The following is an 18,835-nucleotide window of genomic DNA, read 5'->3' on the forward strand; positions in this document are numbered from 1 at the left end:
CCAAAACCAGTGTTGCGTCTGTGGGCGAGGTTCTGTAAGCCTTCGTTATCTTTAACGCCATTTTTCTTTGTAATGCAAGTAGCTGTTTTTTAACTTTATTATTGTTTGTTGCCTCCTGCCACACTGGAGCTGCATAAAGTATGGCTGGCTCTATTGCCAATTTGTATATATATTTTATGTTTTTAGTGTTCAAACCCCAGTACTTTCCACTTATCCAATTGACCAGGTTTATTCTTTCGTTCGTTTTCTTGTAAATTTCTTTTATGTGCTGGTGCCAATTTACCTTTGGGTCAAAATGTATATCCAGGTATTTTAATATTTTTACCTGTTTAATTCGTTCATTGTTCATTCTAAGTTTGATTGTTTTCTGCAGTGGTTTCCTTTTATTATGTCTTGTACACATAAGAGCCTCACATTTTTCATAGTTTATCGGGAGATCGTGTTCCCTACTCCATTTGTGTATGATATTTAGTACCTTATTTGCTTCTTCTGTGATTAAATCACAGTTCTTGTTGGCTATTAATATAAGCAAGTTGTCCGCAAACGTTTGAGCTTTGACCTCCTCATATCTATCAAACTCCTTTAGTAATTTATCAAACACAAGATTCCATAACCCAGGGCCACTTCTCTAGCCTTGGGGGCATCCTCTAGTTATCTTCCTTTTTATGTGTATGTGATTGGTATGAAATTCAATGTGTCTGTTATTCAGGTAACTATCCATTAGCTTGACTTCATTTTGAATACACTTTATACCTTTGAGATTTTTCATTATATCCTGCCACCTGAGGTGGTCAAATGCTTTTTTATAATCGATAGAGATGAGCAATGTGTGTTTATTCTGTTCCCACGCCTGATAAACAAATTCCTTGGCACTTAATGCTGCGTGCATTGTGGAACTATTTGGCCTAAAGCCAAATTGGTTTTTGTGCATATTATTAGTATTATGTAATCCCCAATTTATCCTACTTATCAACAGCCCATCTAGGACTTTTCCCATTGTAGAAAGAAGGCTAATTGGACTGTAGTCTTTTGGTTTTGTGGGATTTTCGACTTTGGGGATTAACTTAATGTTTTCAGTTTTCCAGGCGGTGGGAAAATAGTTTTGCTTAAGACATTCGTTATAAAGATACACAAATGCAATTGGAATCTCTTGGTATGCCTGCATTAACATTTCCGACGTTATCCCATCGGTTCCTGGCGCTTTCCTTTTCCTTTGAGTTTTTATTGCATTGCTTATCTCCTTAAATGTGAAGAGCTTACACGATTCGTTATCCTCCTTATTGTTATTCTCTTTCTCTCTTTCATTTCCTTTGTTTGCTTCCTTCTTACTTTGCATAATATCTTGTGGGAAATGGAATTGAAGAATTCTTTTTATGTTTTCTTCCATGTCTTTTCTCTCATTCTCTCCGCTTTCCCCTTTTCCTTCGAGTATATCAGGGATTTTAAGTCTCTTCCTATTTCTGAAAACAAGTTGGTAGGGCGTTTCCCATAGACCTTTAGAATTCGATTTTTCACAAAAGTCACGCCAAGCTTTACTTCTTGTTTTGTTAATAAGCTTCTTGTATTCTCTTATGAGTTTTTGGTATTTTTTATGCAATTCTTCCTTCAATTCTTTGTCAAGCACTCTTTGATATTTCTTCCTACTTTTGTTAACTTGTTTTCTTTTCCTCTCTAAGTCACTTGTCCACCAATGTGTTTTCTTTCTTTTAACCTGTTTTAATCCTGCTGACTCCTTACCAGCTTTTTGCATATCAGCTGTTATCTTCTCAATGTAAATATATATATCCTCCCTTGTTTTTATTTTTGGGAAGTTGTGTGACATCCAGTTGTTATTGAAGAGTTCCCTGTAGTTTTCCCAGTTCGTCAGCTTAACAGTTTTATGTGTGAGTACTCCTCTGAAGGGAATATGCTTAATCTGTGTGAAAACGTACCTATGATCACTTGCTGAGGTATCCAACAGCGTCTCACAGTTTTCGACTAACTGTGCAATATCCGACGAGACCAAACATACATCCGTCCAACCTTTAGCCTGTGACGTAAAAAATGTTGGATGTGTGGTCATGTTCACCGAGACCAGGTCGAACTCTTCCATTAGGTTTGCAATAAGCCTACCTCTCTTGTCTTCCTTTTCGTTATACCATATACCTGACTTGGCATTTATATCTCCTGCTAGTATGACGTTTTGAGAGTTTAACTTCCTGAGAGTCTGCTCTATCTCATTTACTGCTATTTCGTCCTCCATATAGGGCGATAGGTATACGTTCACTATGCAGATCGGGTGAGTTGAGTGAATGATTGCCGTTGTTATGATGTTAGAGGAAAGGTCTGGAATTAAAGCTATATCAACCTTGTTGTTTGCAGCAATGCAACTTTTAGGTTTCTTCTCTGTGCTCTTGTATAGTACCTGCCAGTTCCCCATTTTTACCACTTTTTTATCTACCATGTAAGGTTCCTGGATAAGTATTATATCCATTTTCAGTTTGTTTGCCTTGTGTAAAAGTAATGAACTGGGTGCCTTTCCCCTTTGTGTATTAATTTGCAGAATGTTTATCCCTTCGTTATCTTTGTTATTTTCTTCTCCGCTATCCATGCTGTCCATGCTGTTTTGTTGCTATTTTACAGAGTGTTTTGGTTACAATCCCTTAATTTCCGTAATCAATCCTCTTAATTATTTGCATTTTGTGCCTTGTTAGAATAGGGCATTCTGCACTAAAGGCATTGTGGTTGGTTGCTCTCTTTCTGTCCGGAGGGAGGTGTTTATTTTCTTTTTTGCAGTTTATGCATTGTGGTATTGTTTCTTTTTGTTGACATTCCTTAAATTTATGCGTCTTCGAGCAATGACTGCATGTTTGTTGTTGCTTACATTCCTTTGCTATGTGATGAAACCCACAACATTGATAACATCTTGTTATCGGTAGGAAGTCATCAACTCTTACTGTTGTCCATGACATTAATATATATTTATTTGCTATTAAAATATTTCTTATTCTAGGTGTCATTGTTAGTACCACATGCCTACTATTTTCTTTTATCTTCCCTTTTGTTATTGTAGTACTTATGTTACAATTGTCTCTTATGTACTCACTGTCTATATCCTTCCATATGTTATTTTGATTTATCATAGTTTCAACTATTTCCTCATCTGAGATACTCTGTGGAATATTTAGTAATATTACATGTGGTTTCTTTCCACCTGATAATTTACAAGTTATTTTATCCTTTATGTTTGATATTTGCTCTATTTTTTCTTTCAGTCTTCTCCCATCTTCCTCACTTCCTACGTTGATGCATATCCCATTTGCCTTTATTGGTTTGATTTGTCTAACTGTCACCCCTATCTGTTGTGGTTTTATTTTCTGTGTTATTTGTTCCCTTATTTGCTGGATATCCTTTTCGGCATTTGATACATTATTTGGATAAACCAGTATTGCTACATTCCCTCTTGTTTCTATGTTTTTTATAATAGTTTTTGTTGTTTTACTTGCATTAACTACTGGCTGCATCTTTGCTACCTCTGCATATGTTGGTCGGTCATTATTTTTGTTCATTCTTTTTATAGATTCGTCTTTTTCTGCCCTGACTTCCTTAAGTATGCCATACATTTGGTGTACAACTGCATACATTTGTGCCACTCTACCCTTAATTTCCTTTCTGTCCTCTGTTTTAATGTTTGATTTGTATGGCTCCGGTAACAAATTCATTATCCTCTGCAAGTGTTGTTTTGCCTCCCTTAGTATCTTTTCCTCTGTTGTAGTGCATATTGTTTCATTGCTTATTATTGTTGAAATATCATTAAATTGTTCCTGGGAGGTGCTCTCAGAGTCATAAGTATCAATTAGTTTGGTTTCTTCCATTGCTAGGACTGGTGATTCGGGTAACTTAAATAATGCAATATAACCATAAATTTAAAATTAAAACTATAAGGCGTGTATGTGTGACAGGTGGCCCAGTGCCAAGCAGTTCTACACCCTTAAATCAAATTTAACAGTGCAGAACAAAAAGTAGCCTTAAAAATATACTATAACTTATACTATATCTTATTCTATAATTACCATTAATAATAATTAAATTAACAATAAGATGCTCTGCGTTACAAAAAATGTATCTAAATATTTGCTGTTGAAAACTTGTCTTGAAAAGTCAGAAAGAGATTCCAGCTAATGCAATCCTTTATAATTGCGCCGATCGGCTACGCTGAACGGCTAAATGACGCCGCGCCGGCTGGCTATGTTGAAACGTCCGTTGGAGAGACCGTTAAGGTCATTGATCCCGTTAAGTAGAGTGATTGATAAAATCTTAAACTTGTTATAATTTAAATTCTATTGTAAGTAGATTGCTGATTTTCGGTAATGTATTAGAAGACAATTCCCTGCAACCGGTGGTGTCGATGATTTTTCCGAAAATCAAAGGCCCGGCCCGATGCGGCCCGCCGAATGGAAAACACAAATGTCGAAATAAAATACGAACTAAGGGTTCTAGAATTACCAAAATTTGGGTTGTTACTCACTATAACCTTGTCCCTTCAATCGTCCAGTCACTTCCGGAAAAACGATCCACGCTGTCCGGTAAACCGAGTCCAAAAAACGCCGAACTTCTGGTGCTCGCCGCCAAAAAAACGGGTGGGCCAAACTCCAAACCGTCGACGTTGTTCGATTCCTCTTCTTATGGTGTTTCGATTGATGTATCACTTATGTTCGTGGGTGCACGTTCAGAGGAGAACAAGACTCCGTTGCCAAATCCGGATGAACGGTCATCCCTTTCCGGAAAAACGAACACCCAAAAAGACACTTTTCAACTGTCTATTTCTGCCGAAATATTGACCTCAGGGTCACGGCACTAGTACCATTAGACGCCTCTCGTCTAGCTGAATCCAACGGTATATGATTTGTTACTGTATGCGCACCATAAACCAAAATAATACTAATTAAACAGGAGCTGATGTTTACTCAACTTAGCAGAATCGCTACTCGACGCCCTCTGTCTGCTATAGACATTGTACTAAAGATATTAGAGGGCTGACCATTATGGGTACAGTCTTATGCCCTGTTAGAAAGTGAAAGAAGAGACAGCTTGAGATGTGAAGTGTGAAAGAAAGTGATAAAGGAAAGTGTGAAAGGAAGGCAAGGGACCAGAGAGCGCTTGCATCGGCCATTTATTAATAAAAAGACAAACATATATATACAAAACTGGACAAAAAAGTTACAAGGGTAACTGACAATTGAATGATAAAATTAAAAGTTACAGTAATACAAAATATAAACAGTATGCCAGCAACTGGTCGCTTTTACATAGTAGGATGTAACAAAATAAATTTCTCCCGCGAGTATAATACACATATTTAATGCAGTCTCAGACAATAAAGGTGGGAGCATTAATAAAGTCACTGCGTTAGAATGACTCGTCCTGTGTCGTATCGTCGTCCGTGTTATCGTCTTCATTGGTGTATTCTTCCTCAGTTGTTTCGTTTCCTTCGTTGTCTTGTTCATTTTCGGTGTTGTATTCCACGAGGGCTTTTGTTTTATATATGTAGTCTTTGAATGTTTTCCACAATGTTTTATCTTCGAAGATGTTCTTCGGTGTTGGAGGCCAATTCAGATGTTTAATTAGGTATTTTGTCATGAGTTCAGTCCTGTGAGTGTCAAAGTTAGGGCATAGAAAGGCGAAGTGCGTAGCGTCGCCTATTTCGGTGTCTGAACACATACACTTATCATTGTCACTGATTTTGAACCTATGGAGATAGGCGGGGAAATTCCCGTGTCCTAAGAGAACTTCGGTAGTGAGTTTATTCGGCACATAATGTTTGGCTTTCTGCCTTATCTGTATCGAGGAGATGTACTGGAAGCAGTTTCTCCCAGTCACCGCCTCCTCCCACTCCTTCTGCCATAACTTATTTATAATCTGTAGTAGATGTTTCTTCAGAGTTACCTGTGGTGTGTCCGTGAAAGAAGGCATTATGTTGGTATTGGCCCCTAATTTGGCCAGTTTGTCCGCAGTCTCGTTGCCCTCATTCCCGCTATGTCTTCTTATCCATCCAAAGGTTAAATTTCGTTTGGATCCTAGTATGTTAGCTGTTGAGTGTAGCTTATTTGCCAACGTTGTGGGATTATTCAGGTTGTTCAAGTTATGTAGCGAGGTTCTACTATCCGTAAGAATGCAAATGTTACCCTTTAAGATATCAATATTGTTTTCAATATATTGAATGGCCTTAAGAAGCGCATACATCTCCGCCTGCACGTTGTTACAGTGTGGGGTCATTTTATAGTAACATTGGTATGTTGTTCTGTTCCTAGCATTCTTAACAGTGAAGCCTGCACCGGTTCCATTTTCATTTTTCGAACCGTCCGTGTACAATTTCTATTTATATTTATTTTCACTATTATCCTCTTCCTCCCAACGTATTTTATATTTTATATCCTCTGCCGGGTGCTTGGTATATTCATCCCTTTTTAATTTTCTGTCAATTCCGAAGTTTATTTGCTTAAGGTCGATGATCGTATTGTTTTCCTTTAATTCCTGTCTCATCGGGGATGTGATGGCCAATTTGAGTGCTGTTTGTCGTAAGGTACCAGTACCATATCAAGTATTTGGCTTTAAGTTGAACCAGGAGGATGTTGGCCATAATTTGCAGCGCATTGGTTGGAGCGGTATTGTATGCTCTGTTAATTTTTATCGTGAACTTTCTTTGAATTGATGTTAATTTGCGCTTCATATGTACGTTGTCGAGGGCTTCTCTCCATACCTGAACCGCATATAGCATTGCTGGTTCGATGGCCGCTGTATAGATGAGTTTCGTGTTAGGAAAGTTTAGCCCCCACATTTTAGCTGTTATCCAATTCATTAAGTTCGCCTTCTGTTCCATTTGTTTACATATATTACTGACATGTGTGTGCCAATTAAGTCTGTCGTCGAAGTAGATACCTAAATATTTGATTTCCTGATCGATTTTTAATTTGTTTCTGTCTATAAAGATCCTTGGCGGTTTTTGCAGTCTGTTCCTTTTGTTCTTCCTGGTGCACATCATTCCTATAGTTTTACTATAGTTGATAGGGAGTTTGTTCTCCTTACTCCATTCGTAAATTTTTCCAAATGTTTGTTCGTAATTTCCTCTAATTTGTCTACGTTTTGGTGTGCAACCATCAGAAGGAGGTTGTCCGCAAAGGCTTGGATGGTATTATTATGGTCTTGTGGAAAAATATTTAGAAGTTCGTCACATACAAGGTTCCAGAGGCCCGGGCCGCTTCACGAGCCCTGGGGACATCCTCTGTTCGTGCCTCTGTTTACCGTGAAACTATTGCTTTGGTAGGTGATGTTCCTGTTATTTAGATAATCTTTAGTTAACTTATAGATATTTGCCGGGCACTTGGTGTTTCGAAGTCTACTGAGTATGCTCGGCCACCATAGGTGGTCGAACGCCTTGTGAAAGTGTATTTTTATAAGGATCGTGTGTTTGTTGTCTTTCCAAGCATCGTGTATCTTCTTCTTGGCCCGTAACGCGGCCTGAATAGTGGACTTCCCCGGTGTGAATCCAAACTGATTAATGTTTTGCTGCTTTGTGTTGTGAAGGTGCCAGTTTATACGGTCGATCATCAGGCCGTCCAGAAGCTTCCCCATTGTGGGTAGCAGGCTGATGGGCCTGTAATGTTTTGGTTCCTTTGGATTGTCATTTTTGGGGATAAGCTTTATATTCGCTATTTTCCATTTGTTTGGAAAATATCCCGCAATTAAACATGCGTTCAGGATATGGACAAAGGCGATAGGGATTTCCTTGTATGCTTCCTTGATCATCTCCGCTGTGATCCCGTCAATCCGTGCCATTTTATTATTCGCCATGCTCTTTATTGCCTTGGCTATCTCCTTAAATGTGAAAAGTCTATCATTTGTCTCGTTATTTGGGTTCTGAATATTATTCCTTATAATTTTTTGATTTCTAGTATTATTTCCTTGGCTGTCTTCAGGAAAGTGGTAATTCAGAATTTGCTTGACGTTATCCTCGATGTTGGTGTTGATATCTACGTCATTATCCGCTTCTGTGATATCAGGGAGGTATGATGTTATTTGCTTTTTTGTGATTATGTGGTACGGTAAGTCCCACGGCCCATTCCTGTTGGAGTCCGTGCAGAACTTCCTCCAGGAGTTAGTATGTGTCTTATTGATAAGTTTTTTGTACTGATTTAGGATGTCTTTATATTTATTCTTATAATGGTTTTCTTCACTCGTATTCTTTTTCTTGATAAACTTTTTCCTCATTCTGTTTACTTCTCGATTCATTCGGTTTAGTGTGCCGTTCCACCAATGAGTTTTCCTTGGCGGAACCTTTTTGTAGCGTAGCGCTTTCTCCCCTGCGGATTTTACCACGTTTGTAAAGTAGTTTGCTCGTCGATATCTTCATGGTTGTTGATCAGTGGAAAGTCGTACTGTTGCCAGATGTTAGCGAATTCCTGCCTGAAAGCAGTCCAGTTGGTCTGTCTAGTTTGGAAATAGTTTGTCCTGTGGTTCACAGTTGCAGTGTTGTCCTGTACTTGAGTTATAATATATCGATGGTCACTCGCCGAAGGAGCGAGAAGAGTTTCACAGTTGTTGATCCTATGGGATAGGTTGCTCGAGACCAGGCAGATGTCGGTCCATCCTTTTGCGAACGGTGTGTAAAACGTAGGATGTGTTGTCATATTTGTGGAGATAAGGTCGAATTCCTCCATCACGTCCGTTATCATTCTGCCTCTCCTGTCTTCCTTCTCATGGTACGAAACTGGCAATTTGCCATTAAGGTCCCCTATAATCATCATTTTGTTGTTTTTTAATTTCCTTAGTACATTAGATAGGTCCCTGATACACTCCTCGTCATCCTCTTCCGGCGAGAAGTAAACACAAATTAAAATGATTGGCTCAGTCAACTGTAGAATGGTGGTCGTGATATTGTCGCTACAGAGATGGGGGATTTTGGCTATGTCTATGTTGGAATAGCATACAATTATGCCACTTTTCGGTCTCGTATTTGTGTTGCCAGAGATCACCCTCCACCTTCCAAAACGTACAATTTTATTTTATATATAATACGGTTCCTGTATCCCAATAATATCAATCTTCCTTTCATTAGCAGTCTGGATAAGTTGAGAGCAAGCCGCCTTGCTTTTCTGCGTATTTATTTGAATTATGTTTATATTATTATTATTCTGATGTTGCTGTGTTATATTCGTTAACTGGGTATATTGTCTTTCAGTATTACAAGCCATAGTCGATTCTTTTAATTGCAGCTTCTTTCAATTTTTTGGTTATTGGGCAATTTGGATTTAATGCCCCATGGTTTGTTGGTTGTTTTTTTGTGTTTGGCAGACCTCTGTTGTTGCTATGACAGTTAACGCAGCAAGGCGGCTCCTGGAGTCGGTCACATTCAGTGTATCTGTGGTTTTCGCCACAGTGGGAACAGGCTTGTTCTTTCTCACAGTTTTTCGCTATATGTCCGATACCGCAGCAGTGGTAACATCGTACCATCGGTATATAATTGTCGACCTTTATAGTCGCCCAGTTTATTGATAAATGTTTTTCCCTGATTAATATATTTCGGATTAAGGGCATAATTGATAGTACTATATGCCTACAGTTTTCGGCATGTCTCCCTCTTGCGAGTATCGTGCTTATCTTGCATTCGTTGTTGGATTGTTCCTCCTCAATGTCTCCCCAAATACTGTTCTGTCTATAAATGTAGGGTACTACATTCTCTTCTTGTATTGATTGGGGTACATTTAGTGCAATAACTCTAGGTCTTCGCTTTTCTGATCTTTTGCACACGATTTTATTTTTAAGGCTTTGTACTTCCTTTATGGCTTTTTCTAGTGCCTCGCTCTGTTCCCTGTGTCTGCTATAGACATTGTAATAAAGGTGTAAGGAACCAAGTCTGTGCTTTATTTTTAGTTTACTTTTACTTTGCTTTATTATATTTTTGTTTGGGGCTTATGTTTGGTTAGGACAAAGGTTTCCTCACCCACCACCCTAACGTTCAAAACGAGAAGAAAAAATCGACACACCTGAACCAATTACGGTGTGATCATGCAAAAGATCGACACACTTAGATCGACACATTAGATCATGCAAAAGATCGACACATTAGAACCTGAAGCAGAACCCCTTCTGGGTTCTGCTTCAGGTTCTAATCAGCTTCTAAAGACGTTCGATGTCCGTTATAAGTAGAAATTCGATCGTTCATGTCGTTTAAAGCTTGAAATTTAAGTTGTAGGTTCGAATGGATTCACGTAATCCAAGTCGCGCATGCGCGATTGGTTACCCGTCATAGTTTGATGGGCGAATTAGAGCGTGTTGTGAATTAACTCCTGCCAGGCCATCGATAACAGCATCTCCTCTTTAAAATTTATGCACGTGTTGTTGGTGGAGGATATAAATATGTGCATAGCCTCTAGCCATTTGAGGTGTTCGATAGGAGGCGAATCATGGAGGAGAATGGCCTGGGAGAAGTTCGCTACTATATCCGGATCAGTTACATACGTAGCGAGGGCCGTGGAAGTTCTTCCGTGCCGAATATCGGCTAGATGCTCTTGTATTCTGACTCCCAGAGATCGTTTAGTGGAGCCTATATAAATCAGGTTCCTATCGCACCTGTTGTCCTTCACTGGGATGCTATAGATTCCAGGGCGTCTGATGGGGTTAGGAGGGTCCTTTCCATTACGTAAGAGGTTGAAGATGGTGGGACACCTCTTAAAAGCTAGNGGAAAGAATTGTAATTAATTACCATCCGTCTCTAAATAAAATTATTAAGAAAGTTGCCAGAAATAGAAATGTAAAAATAATTTATAGACGTAATCCTACAGTATATAAGCTCCTAAGAAATGATAAGAAAAGATATGAACGTAATAACATGACAGGAGTGTACTCGATACCTATGAAGGACCATAGATTTAACTCCGACCTAGTATATATAGGAGCAACTATGCGGAACCTAAAGAAAAGGATTGATGAGCACAAGTACTCAGTAAATAGGAGCCTTGATAGCACGGTCCTCGCAGCGTTTGCAAAGCAACAAGGAATTGAAGTATACTGGGATCAGGCATCGATTATTAAACCCACAAGATCGATACAAGCGGTGAAACACCTGGAAAAAGTTGAAATACACAAGGCACATACGACCGCGCAGTGCATCAACTACAGAGACGCCGAAAGTTTATCAACAGCATGGAGGTCCTTTTATGATGACATAGATTAAATATGGCAATGGCATAGGCGGCGTTTTTATAATAATAATTGATATAGAATATTGTTATTTTTAATTACTTACAGTTAAACTTATACATTTTATAAGTACACGCATGCACTTTAGCGTTAAGTCGTAAATTAGCGATGTAAAAAAATTTTTTGTATTTTTCGAATACTTTGTTCGTTTGAGTTCGAATTTTGAACTGAGGATGATCGATTAAAACGATCGAAAACGTTTTTCAACGCATTAAAAGTGTGCTGGAATAGAGAAAGGTGTTTGTTTTATATTTATATAATACTTCCAGTAAGAATTTAGTTATTTAGAGTTATGTATTATAAACAATTGATTTTATATTGTACCACATCTCGTGGTTAACAATTATAGGTTGAATAATGGCTTTCAAATATTGAAATTTATAAAATATTTAAAAACGTATTTACAAAATGTCATTATACATTTGTGTTAAAACCCAATTCGCTTGACCTTTTTTGTTTACATACCGTATTACAAAATACATAACACTTATACATTAACTTTTAAAACAGAGTTGAGTTTATATAATCAATTGAATATCTAGTATATCACCTCTCGTGGTTAGCAAATATAGGATGACTAAAGGCATACAGATAATGAATCTTGTATAATATTCAAAACATGTTTACAAAATTGCAATATGTATTTCTGTTGAGGCCCAGTTATCCTGACAAATTTAGTTTACATTCCGTAAGTCAATATATACTTAACGTTTATACACTGATTTTATGACAAGATTGTAATTTTAAATACCTTAGACTGTTTTTGTACTAAGATATTGTCACAGGTATTGTTAAATAAAGTTCTACATATTTCATTTTTACCGGATACACTGTTCGGTATTTGTTAATCTTCCGTTTCTTTTTCTGTCTCGTCTTCTGTGTTGCTATTCTCCTCTTCTTCACCCATTTCCATGTCGCTCTGTTGTTCCTGCTGTGAGTTGTTGAGCTGCGTCGCTAGTTGATGTTGCAAAGTGTCTGGCAAAAGAGCCTTTGTATTTTCAACAAACTGTTCAAAAGTTTTCCATAATTCTCTGTTCTCAAAGAGTTCCCTTGGAGCTGGCGGCCAGTTCAATCCATGTTGTACACATTCCCTATATAGAATGTGTCTCTGTTGCTCGTAGTACTTGCAGTGAAAGATGAAGTGTTTTCATCACCTACACTGGTTTCATCACAACTACATTTATTGTTCCTCCTCTTTTTTATGCGGTGTAGGTATGCTATAGACAGCGTTAAGAAAGACAGGCTGGAATAAATGGTATAGCCGTATGAGACTAGAAGAGGAGGAAGACATAGATGTTATTATGAAGGGGTTAGAGTGAAGGGGAATTAAAGAGCTAAAGGAACGAGGAAGGAAGCAACCCGAGAACCATGAGGATCTCATGGGCGTCTTGCATCGCATTTATTAAACAATAAACCATAAGAAAATACAGAACAGTAAGAAACATTTGATACAGCATGAACCCAACAGGATTGGGAGAATACAGAGTAAGAATAACATACATCGCGGATAATGCAATTACATAGCAAAACAAATATATGCATTATTGATACACGGATACCTTTTCTATTTACAAAACATAACACGCGCTACAGGTGGTAAGATTGGATAGGCCAACAAGAGTTACATAACCCGATACAAGAGGCAATACAACTGATACAGAGTGGGAAATACCCATTAAACGTGACAAAATAGATCCGGTCGACACTAGTACGGGAGATGGCGGAGGAAGGCTGATTACCTTAACTGAGTTTATTAATCTCACTAGCGAAGTCCTTTAGAGCCTTAGCAGTGTCCTTGTCACTGTAGATGATGTGTAGGTCACATGGCCAGAGGTGTCCCTTGTTGTTGATAATGTCAATGAGTTTCTTTCTCTGGAACACATAATGTGGGCACTTGAAGATATGCTATAGACACGTTTAAAAAGGGAGTAGAGGGCTGTCTGTCTTCAAGCGACAGACTTTTGCCCTATAGAAATAGGAAGGAAGGGAAAGCATGAGATGTGAAGTGTGAAAAGAAAGTGAAATAGGAAAGTGTGAAGGAAGGCATGGGACCAGAGGGCACCTCGCATCGGGCATTTATTGAAAATCAAAATAAACATGTACAATATTTACAATTATATCATTACAATTTTAGGTCCCGACAATTAATGCTTAAAAATTATGTACAAAACTTTTGTTAACATTTGTTCTTTATGGGAATATATACATAATAATAATATAGTTGGACTACTACTTGTAGTCCAAAAGAATAATGTTAAATATGGGTTACAACCTGGGTATAATTTATCCCGACAAAACTCTAGTAAATAATTATTTTAAAACAAAACTATATATACAATTTCTACCACCCCTGTGGTAGGTTACATTGTGGTATAATATTGGTCGACATGACCATTCCAACTGAAGTCTTCATTTCCATCGTCGTCTTCATCTTCTTCCTCTGCACTGTCTTCTGTCATGTCTGCCATTTGTTCTTCTTCTGGTTTGTCCGTTTGTTCGTCTTCTTCTGCACTCTCTACACTATGTGAATTTACTATCCTGTTGTTTTCTGGTTCGTCCTCACTATTGTCCTGGTCACTTTCATTGTGTCGATCTATGTTGTTATATACTGTTCTAGAGCTTTGAACAAATTTCTGTTCATCACTATGTCGCACTCGTTGGGGGGCCAGTTATGACCCGCCCGCAAACAATTTTCAATGAGGAGGTCACGTTGTCTGTTGTACTTTGTACAATCCATTAGGTAATGGTAGGCGTTATCTTCTTCCTTTGTGTCAGTGTCACAATTAGGATTATTTACTTTTTTGAATCTACATAAATATGCTTTGAAGTTCCCGTGATTTGTGATGTATTGGGTCACTCCAAAGGAAAGCTTGAATATTTTGTTCTGTAACCTTTGTTTAATTTTTGGAAAAAATTTAAAACAATGTCTTCCGGTCATTGAAACTGTCCATTCTTGTTGCCATTGTATTTCCGTTTCTTCTCTTATTTCCTTCACTGGTATTCTGGTATAATTTTCCTTTGAGTTTATTAATGTTGCACGTTTAGCTCACTGGTCTGCTTTTTCATTCCCTGTATGTCCTTTGTGTCCAGGAATCCAGTTAAAACTTATTCTCCATTTACTTTGCATTCTTTCAGATAAATCAATTACTTCATTTATTAATTTTGTTTTTCTGTTTTTAGATTTTAATAAATATAGCGCCGTCTGACTATCCGTAAATATTTTTATTTCGCTTCTATATCTATTTTTATTTTTCTGTATATATTCAAGGGCCTTGAATATAGCAAAAATCTCTGCTTGGACCATTGTACAGTACTTAGCCATCTTTAACGATGCCTGGTACATCATTTGTCCTTCTTTCCCTATTATCACTATTCCACTACCTACTCCAGAGCTAGTTTTCGATCCGTCAGTATATACTGTTATATGATTTCTGTTATTATTGGTTTCTTGCATTTTCATATTGACTTTGTAGCTCTCTTTTTCCGCTGGATTTATGATGGTTGTTGTTTTATCGATATATTCTGTTTCGTTTTCCATGATCATTTTGATTAGTTGTTTGTTGTTCGGAAGTTTACCTTCCTTTATCTCATTTGAAATTTCTTCCTTTGTTTTAGTTTTTATGTTTTCTCTTATCAAATTATGTTCCCAGATTATATCTTTTGCTACCAAGTGAAGAGGTTTTAGTTTAGCAAGCACCAATAGGGCGTCTGTTGGTGTGGTCCTGTATGCCTTGCATATTCGTATTGCTGCTTTTCTTTGAATTGTTGCTAATTTTCTTCTATTGTGATATTTTTGTAATGCTTCTCCCCAAACTTGTATTCCATACATAACTCCAGGTTCTATTGCTCCCTTATATATCATACGTGTGTTTGTTGGATTTAGACCCCATGTATTTCTACTTATATGTTGAATTAAGTTTGTTCTTTCAATCATTTTGGTATATATTTCTTGCACATGCGTTTTCCAGTTAAGACTTCTATCAAAAAAGATTACCAGATATTTCATGTTCTGAACATTTTTAATGTTTCTCTCTCCTATTTTAACTCCTATTGGTTTTTTAAGATGATTTCCTTTATTCCTTCTTGTACACACTAATGCTTCACATTTTGCATGATTTATTGGCTGTTTATAGTTTATACTCCAATAATTTATTATCTTTAGTATTTTGTTTGATTCTTCTCTCAATCTGTCGCAATTTTGGTTGGCTATCATGACTAGTGCATCGTCTGCAAAAGCCTGTATACGTATATTATCACTATTTGGGATCCTGTTTAGTAGGCTATCAAATGCAAGGTTCCAGAGGCCAGGCCCACTTCTGGAACCCTGCAGGCACCCTCTTGTTATTTCTTTAGTTATTGTTATATTTTCCGAATAGAAACCAGCCCTCCTGTCAGTCAAATAATCATTTAATATATTTTTCAAGTTTTGTGGGCATTGTATTTCATTTAGTCTTTCCATGATGCCCGGCCACCACATATGATCGAACGCTTTCCTGAAATCTATTTTGATGAGTATTGCATGTTGTCCTTTGTTCCACGCCGTTAATACAAATTCTTTTACCTTGAGTGCAGCGTCAATTGTAGACCTTCCTTGTTTAAACCCGTATTGATTGTTATTCATTAATCCATTTTTGTGTTGATACCAATTTATTCGTTTAATTATTAAACCGTCCAAAATCTTTCCCATGACAGGCAATAAGCTTATTGGTCTGTAATCTTCCAGGTTTTCAGGATTTTCTTTTTTTGGGATTAGTTTTACATTTGCCTGTTTCCAAACAGATGGGAAATGTTGTAGTCTCAGGCATTCGTTGTAGAGATGTACTAGTGCTATGGGTATGTAGTCGAAAACTTTTTTAATCATTTCTGCAGTAATTTGGTCTAAACCAGGACTTTTCTTATTTGCTAACGATTTAATCGCTTTCTCAATTTCTTTAAATGTAAAAATATTATCTTCTTCTTTTGATGAATTTACTTGTGCTAGTTCCCTTATGTTTTTGTGAATGTTTAAGTCTTCTGCTGTATTATCATTAGGAAAGTGAAAATCGAGAATCTTTTTTATGTTTTCTTCTATATTTATATCTTGTTCTGCGTTTTTGAGAATGTTCGGAATGTGCGTTTTTTCTCTTCTCTTGAAGACCAACTGATATGGTGTTGCCCATGGGTCTGTCCTATTTAGTTTTCCGCAGAATTCCTTCCAAGCTGAATTCCTTTGTTTGTTAATTTCTTTTTTATATGTTTTCAGTGTTGCATTATATTCCTTTTTTTCCTTCTTTTTCTTCGTTTCATCTGTTATCCTTTGTATCTTTTTCCGTATTCTTCTGATTTGTCTTCTCCTGTTTGTAAGGTCCTGTGTCCACCAATGTGTTGCATTCTTCTTTATCTTTTTAACTTGCATGGTTTCGTTACTGGTTTCTTTAATAATCTTTGTAATATAATTCACATAATTGTCCAGCTCTTGTTTGTTGTTAATTTTATGTGACGTGTAATCTCTCCATTTTCTAGCAAATGTCTCTTGAAATAATTCCCAGTTAATGTTTCTTATTGTAATACTTTTTTCTTGATCTATTTTCTGGTTCAATTGCAGTTTTGCAATTATATAGCGATGGTCACTCGCCGATGTTTGTAATAGTGTTTCGCAATTCCGTATTTTGTGACTGAGGTCAGTTGTGTTTATAAATATATCCGTCCACCCCTTAGCAAAACCAGTGTAAAAAGTTGGACTTGTTGACATATTTGATGAAATCATGTCTATTTCATCCATTAAGTTATTCAATAATCGTCCCCTTTCATCTTCTTGCGGATGAAACCACGTTGCTGATTTTGCGTTCACGTCTCCTACTATTATTATATGTTTATCTCTAAAGTTTCTTACTATTTTTTCTAGTTCTGCAATGCATTGTCTGTCGTCAGAGTAGGGAGATAAATAAATATTTATTAATATTATTGGTTGTTCTTGGTTAATGATTATTGTAGTAAATATTTCATTACTATATTGAGGAATTAGTGCTATTTCTATATCTTCTTTCCTTACTACAATCCCATTTTTCGGTTTTTTTGTTTCCGCTATTCGATATAATTCTCCAGTTGTTGTATCGTACAATTTTATTATTAATTGTATAAGGCTCTTGTAACGTTATCAAATCTACATCCATATCGTTCGCCACCTTGATTACAGCCGAACTTGCAGCTTTGCTTTTCTGAACATTAATTTGAAGGATTTTATAATCTATTTTTTTAGTTGTATTCCTTACTAAATTTGTCTCCTTATTATTATTACTTGTTGTGTTAAAGTCCATAATCTGTTCGTTTAATGGCTGCTTCTTTTATTCTTTTCGTAACAGGGCAATCTGGGTGCAGTGCTCCGTGATTAGTTGGATTCATTTTATTATTTGGTTTTAACTTGTTCTCATTGTGACAATTTACACAACACGGTGGCTCTTTCAATCTATCACACTCATCAAACCTGTGGTTTTTGCCACAATGACTGCAACTTTGTTTGTTTTTACATGTTTTTGCCATGTGGCCCGCCCCGCAGCATCTAAAACATCGTAATAGTGGCACAAAATCATCCACTTTCACTGCAGCCCATTCTATAGATATGTGTTTTTCTTTAATCAGTATATTCCGTATTTGCAGAGAGACAGACAACACCACGTGCCTACAGTTTTCTTTTTGTCTTCCTTTCGTTATTATTGTACTTATTTTACATTCTATATCAAATTTATCTTTCTTTATGTCTTTCCATATATTATTTTGATTGTATATGTTTGATATTATATTATCCTCTGTTATATAGTTTGGAAAATTTAAGAGTATTATCCTTGGTTTACGTCCTTCCGATCGTCTACATTTGATTTTTTCTTGCATTTTTGGTATCTCATTTATTACTTTTTCAAGTATTTCGCTTTGTTCTTTAGTACCTACTCTTATACAGATACCACTACCTTTGACTTCTTTTACTGCCGTTATCTTAATTTTTAATTCCTGTGGTTTAATTTTGCTTTTTAATTCTTCCATTATTTCATTCATATCTATCACGGAACCATCTTCTTGATCCTTAGGATATAAGAGCACTGCATGCGAACTCCCAGTACCTTCTGTATTTATTTTCCGATCTATCAATTTTTGAATTTTCTTTGTTGTTTCGCTTGGTATTATATTACGTTTAGTGATTTCACTGTACGTTGGTTGAGTGACTATTTGTTTTATTTGGTTACTATTTCTAACTTCTTTGACTATTGCATTCATTTCATGCAAGTATCCGAAAAGTTTAGTTGCTGCTTCTCTGATCTTTATCCGCTCTTTCTGTTTTATACTTGTGCCAGCATGTTCTGGACACATTTCCAAAATCATATGCTATAGACACTTAAAGGAAAAGGAAGGCCGAAGCCGGAGAGGCATAGCCTATTGGAGAGAGGGAGAGAGTGTGAGGAGAGGGTAGGGTGTGAATAGAGAGAGGGGAAGGGGATCTATGAGGTCCTGCACGGGTTCCGTTTATTGAACATTAAAATTTACAGAATATGGGTAGTATACCAAAGTACAGAGATGATCCCGACAGTTAACGGATAAATATATACAGTACATTTGAGCTACAATA

At 36.9% G+C, this 18,835-nt stretch overlaps 1 protein-coding gene across 1 annotated transcript; it reads right to left on the bottom strand.

Annotated features, from left to right (window-relative positions):
• Window positions 1-527: 527 nt before the first annotated feature.
• Window positions 528-18,591, bottom strand: LOC111619495. The gene is given in 10 exon segments (XM_023361223.1): window positions 528-2,611; window positions 2,937-3,878; window positions 4,833-4,920; window positions 5,399-6,165; window positions 7,282-8,302; window positions 8,353-9,018; window positions 13,603-13,758; window positions 13,833-17,362; window positions 18,127-18,335; window positions 18,402-18,591. Coding segments are annotated over 10 exon segments (9,552 nt in total). The 3' UTR covers window positions 528-628.
• Between the last annotated feature and the right edge of the window lie 244 nt (window positions 18,592-18,835).

The sequence above is a fragment of the Centruroides sculpturatus genome, unplaced genomic scaffold, assembly GCF_000671375.1.
Source record: "Centruroides sculpturatus isolate CEXI.00-Female unplaced genomic scaffold, Cexi_2.0 scaffold185, whole genome shotgun sequence".
Lineage (NCBI taxonomy): Eukaryota > Metazoa > Arthropoda > Arachnida > Scorpiones > Buthidae > Centruroides > Centruroides sculpturatus.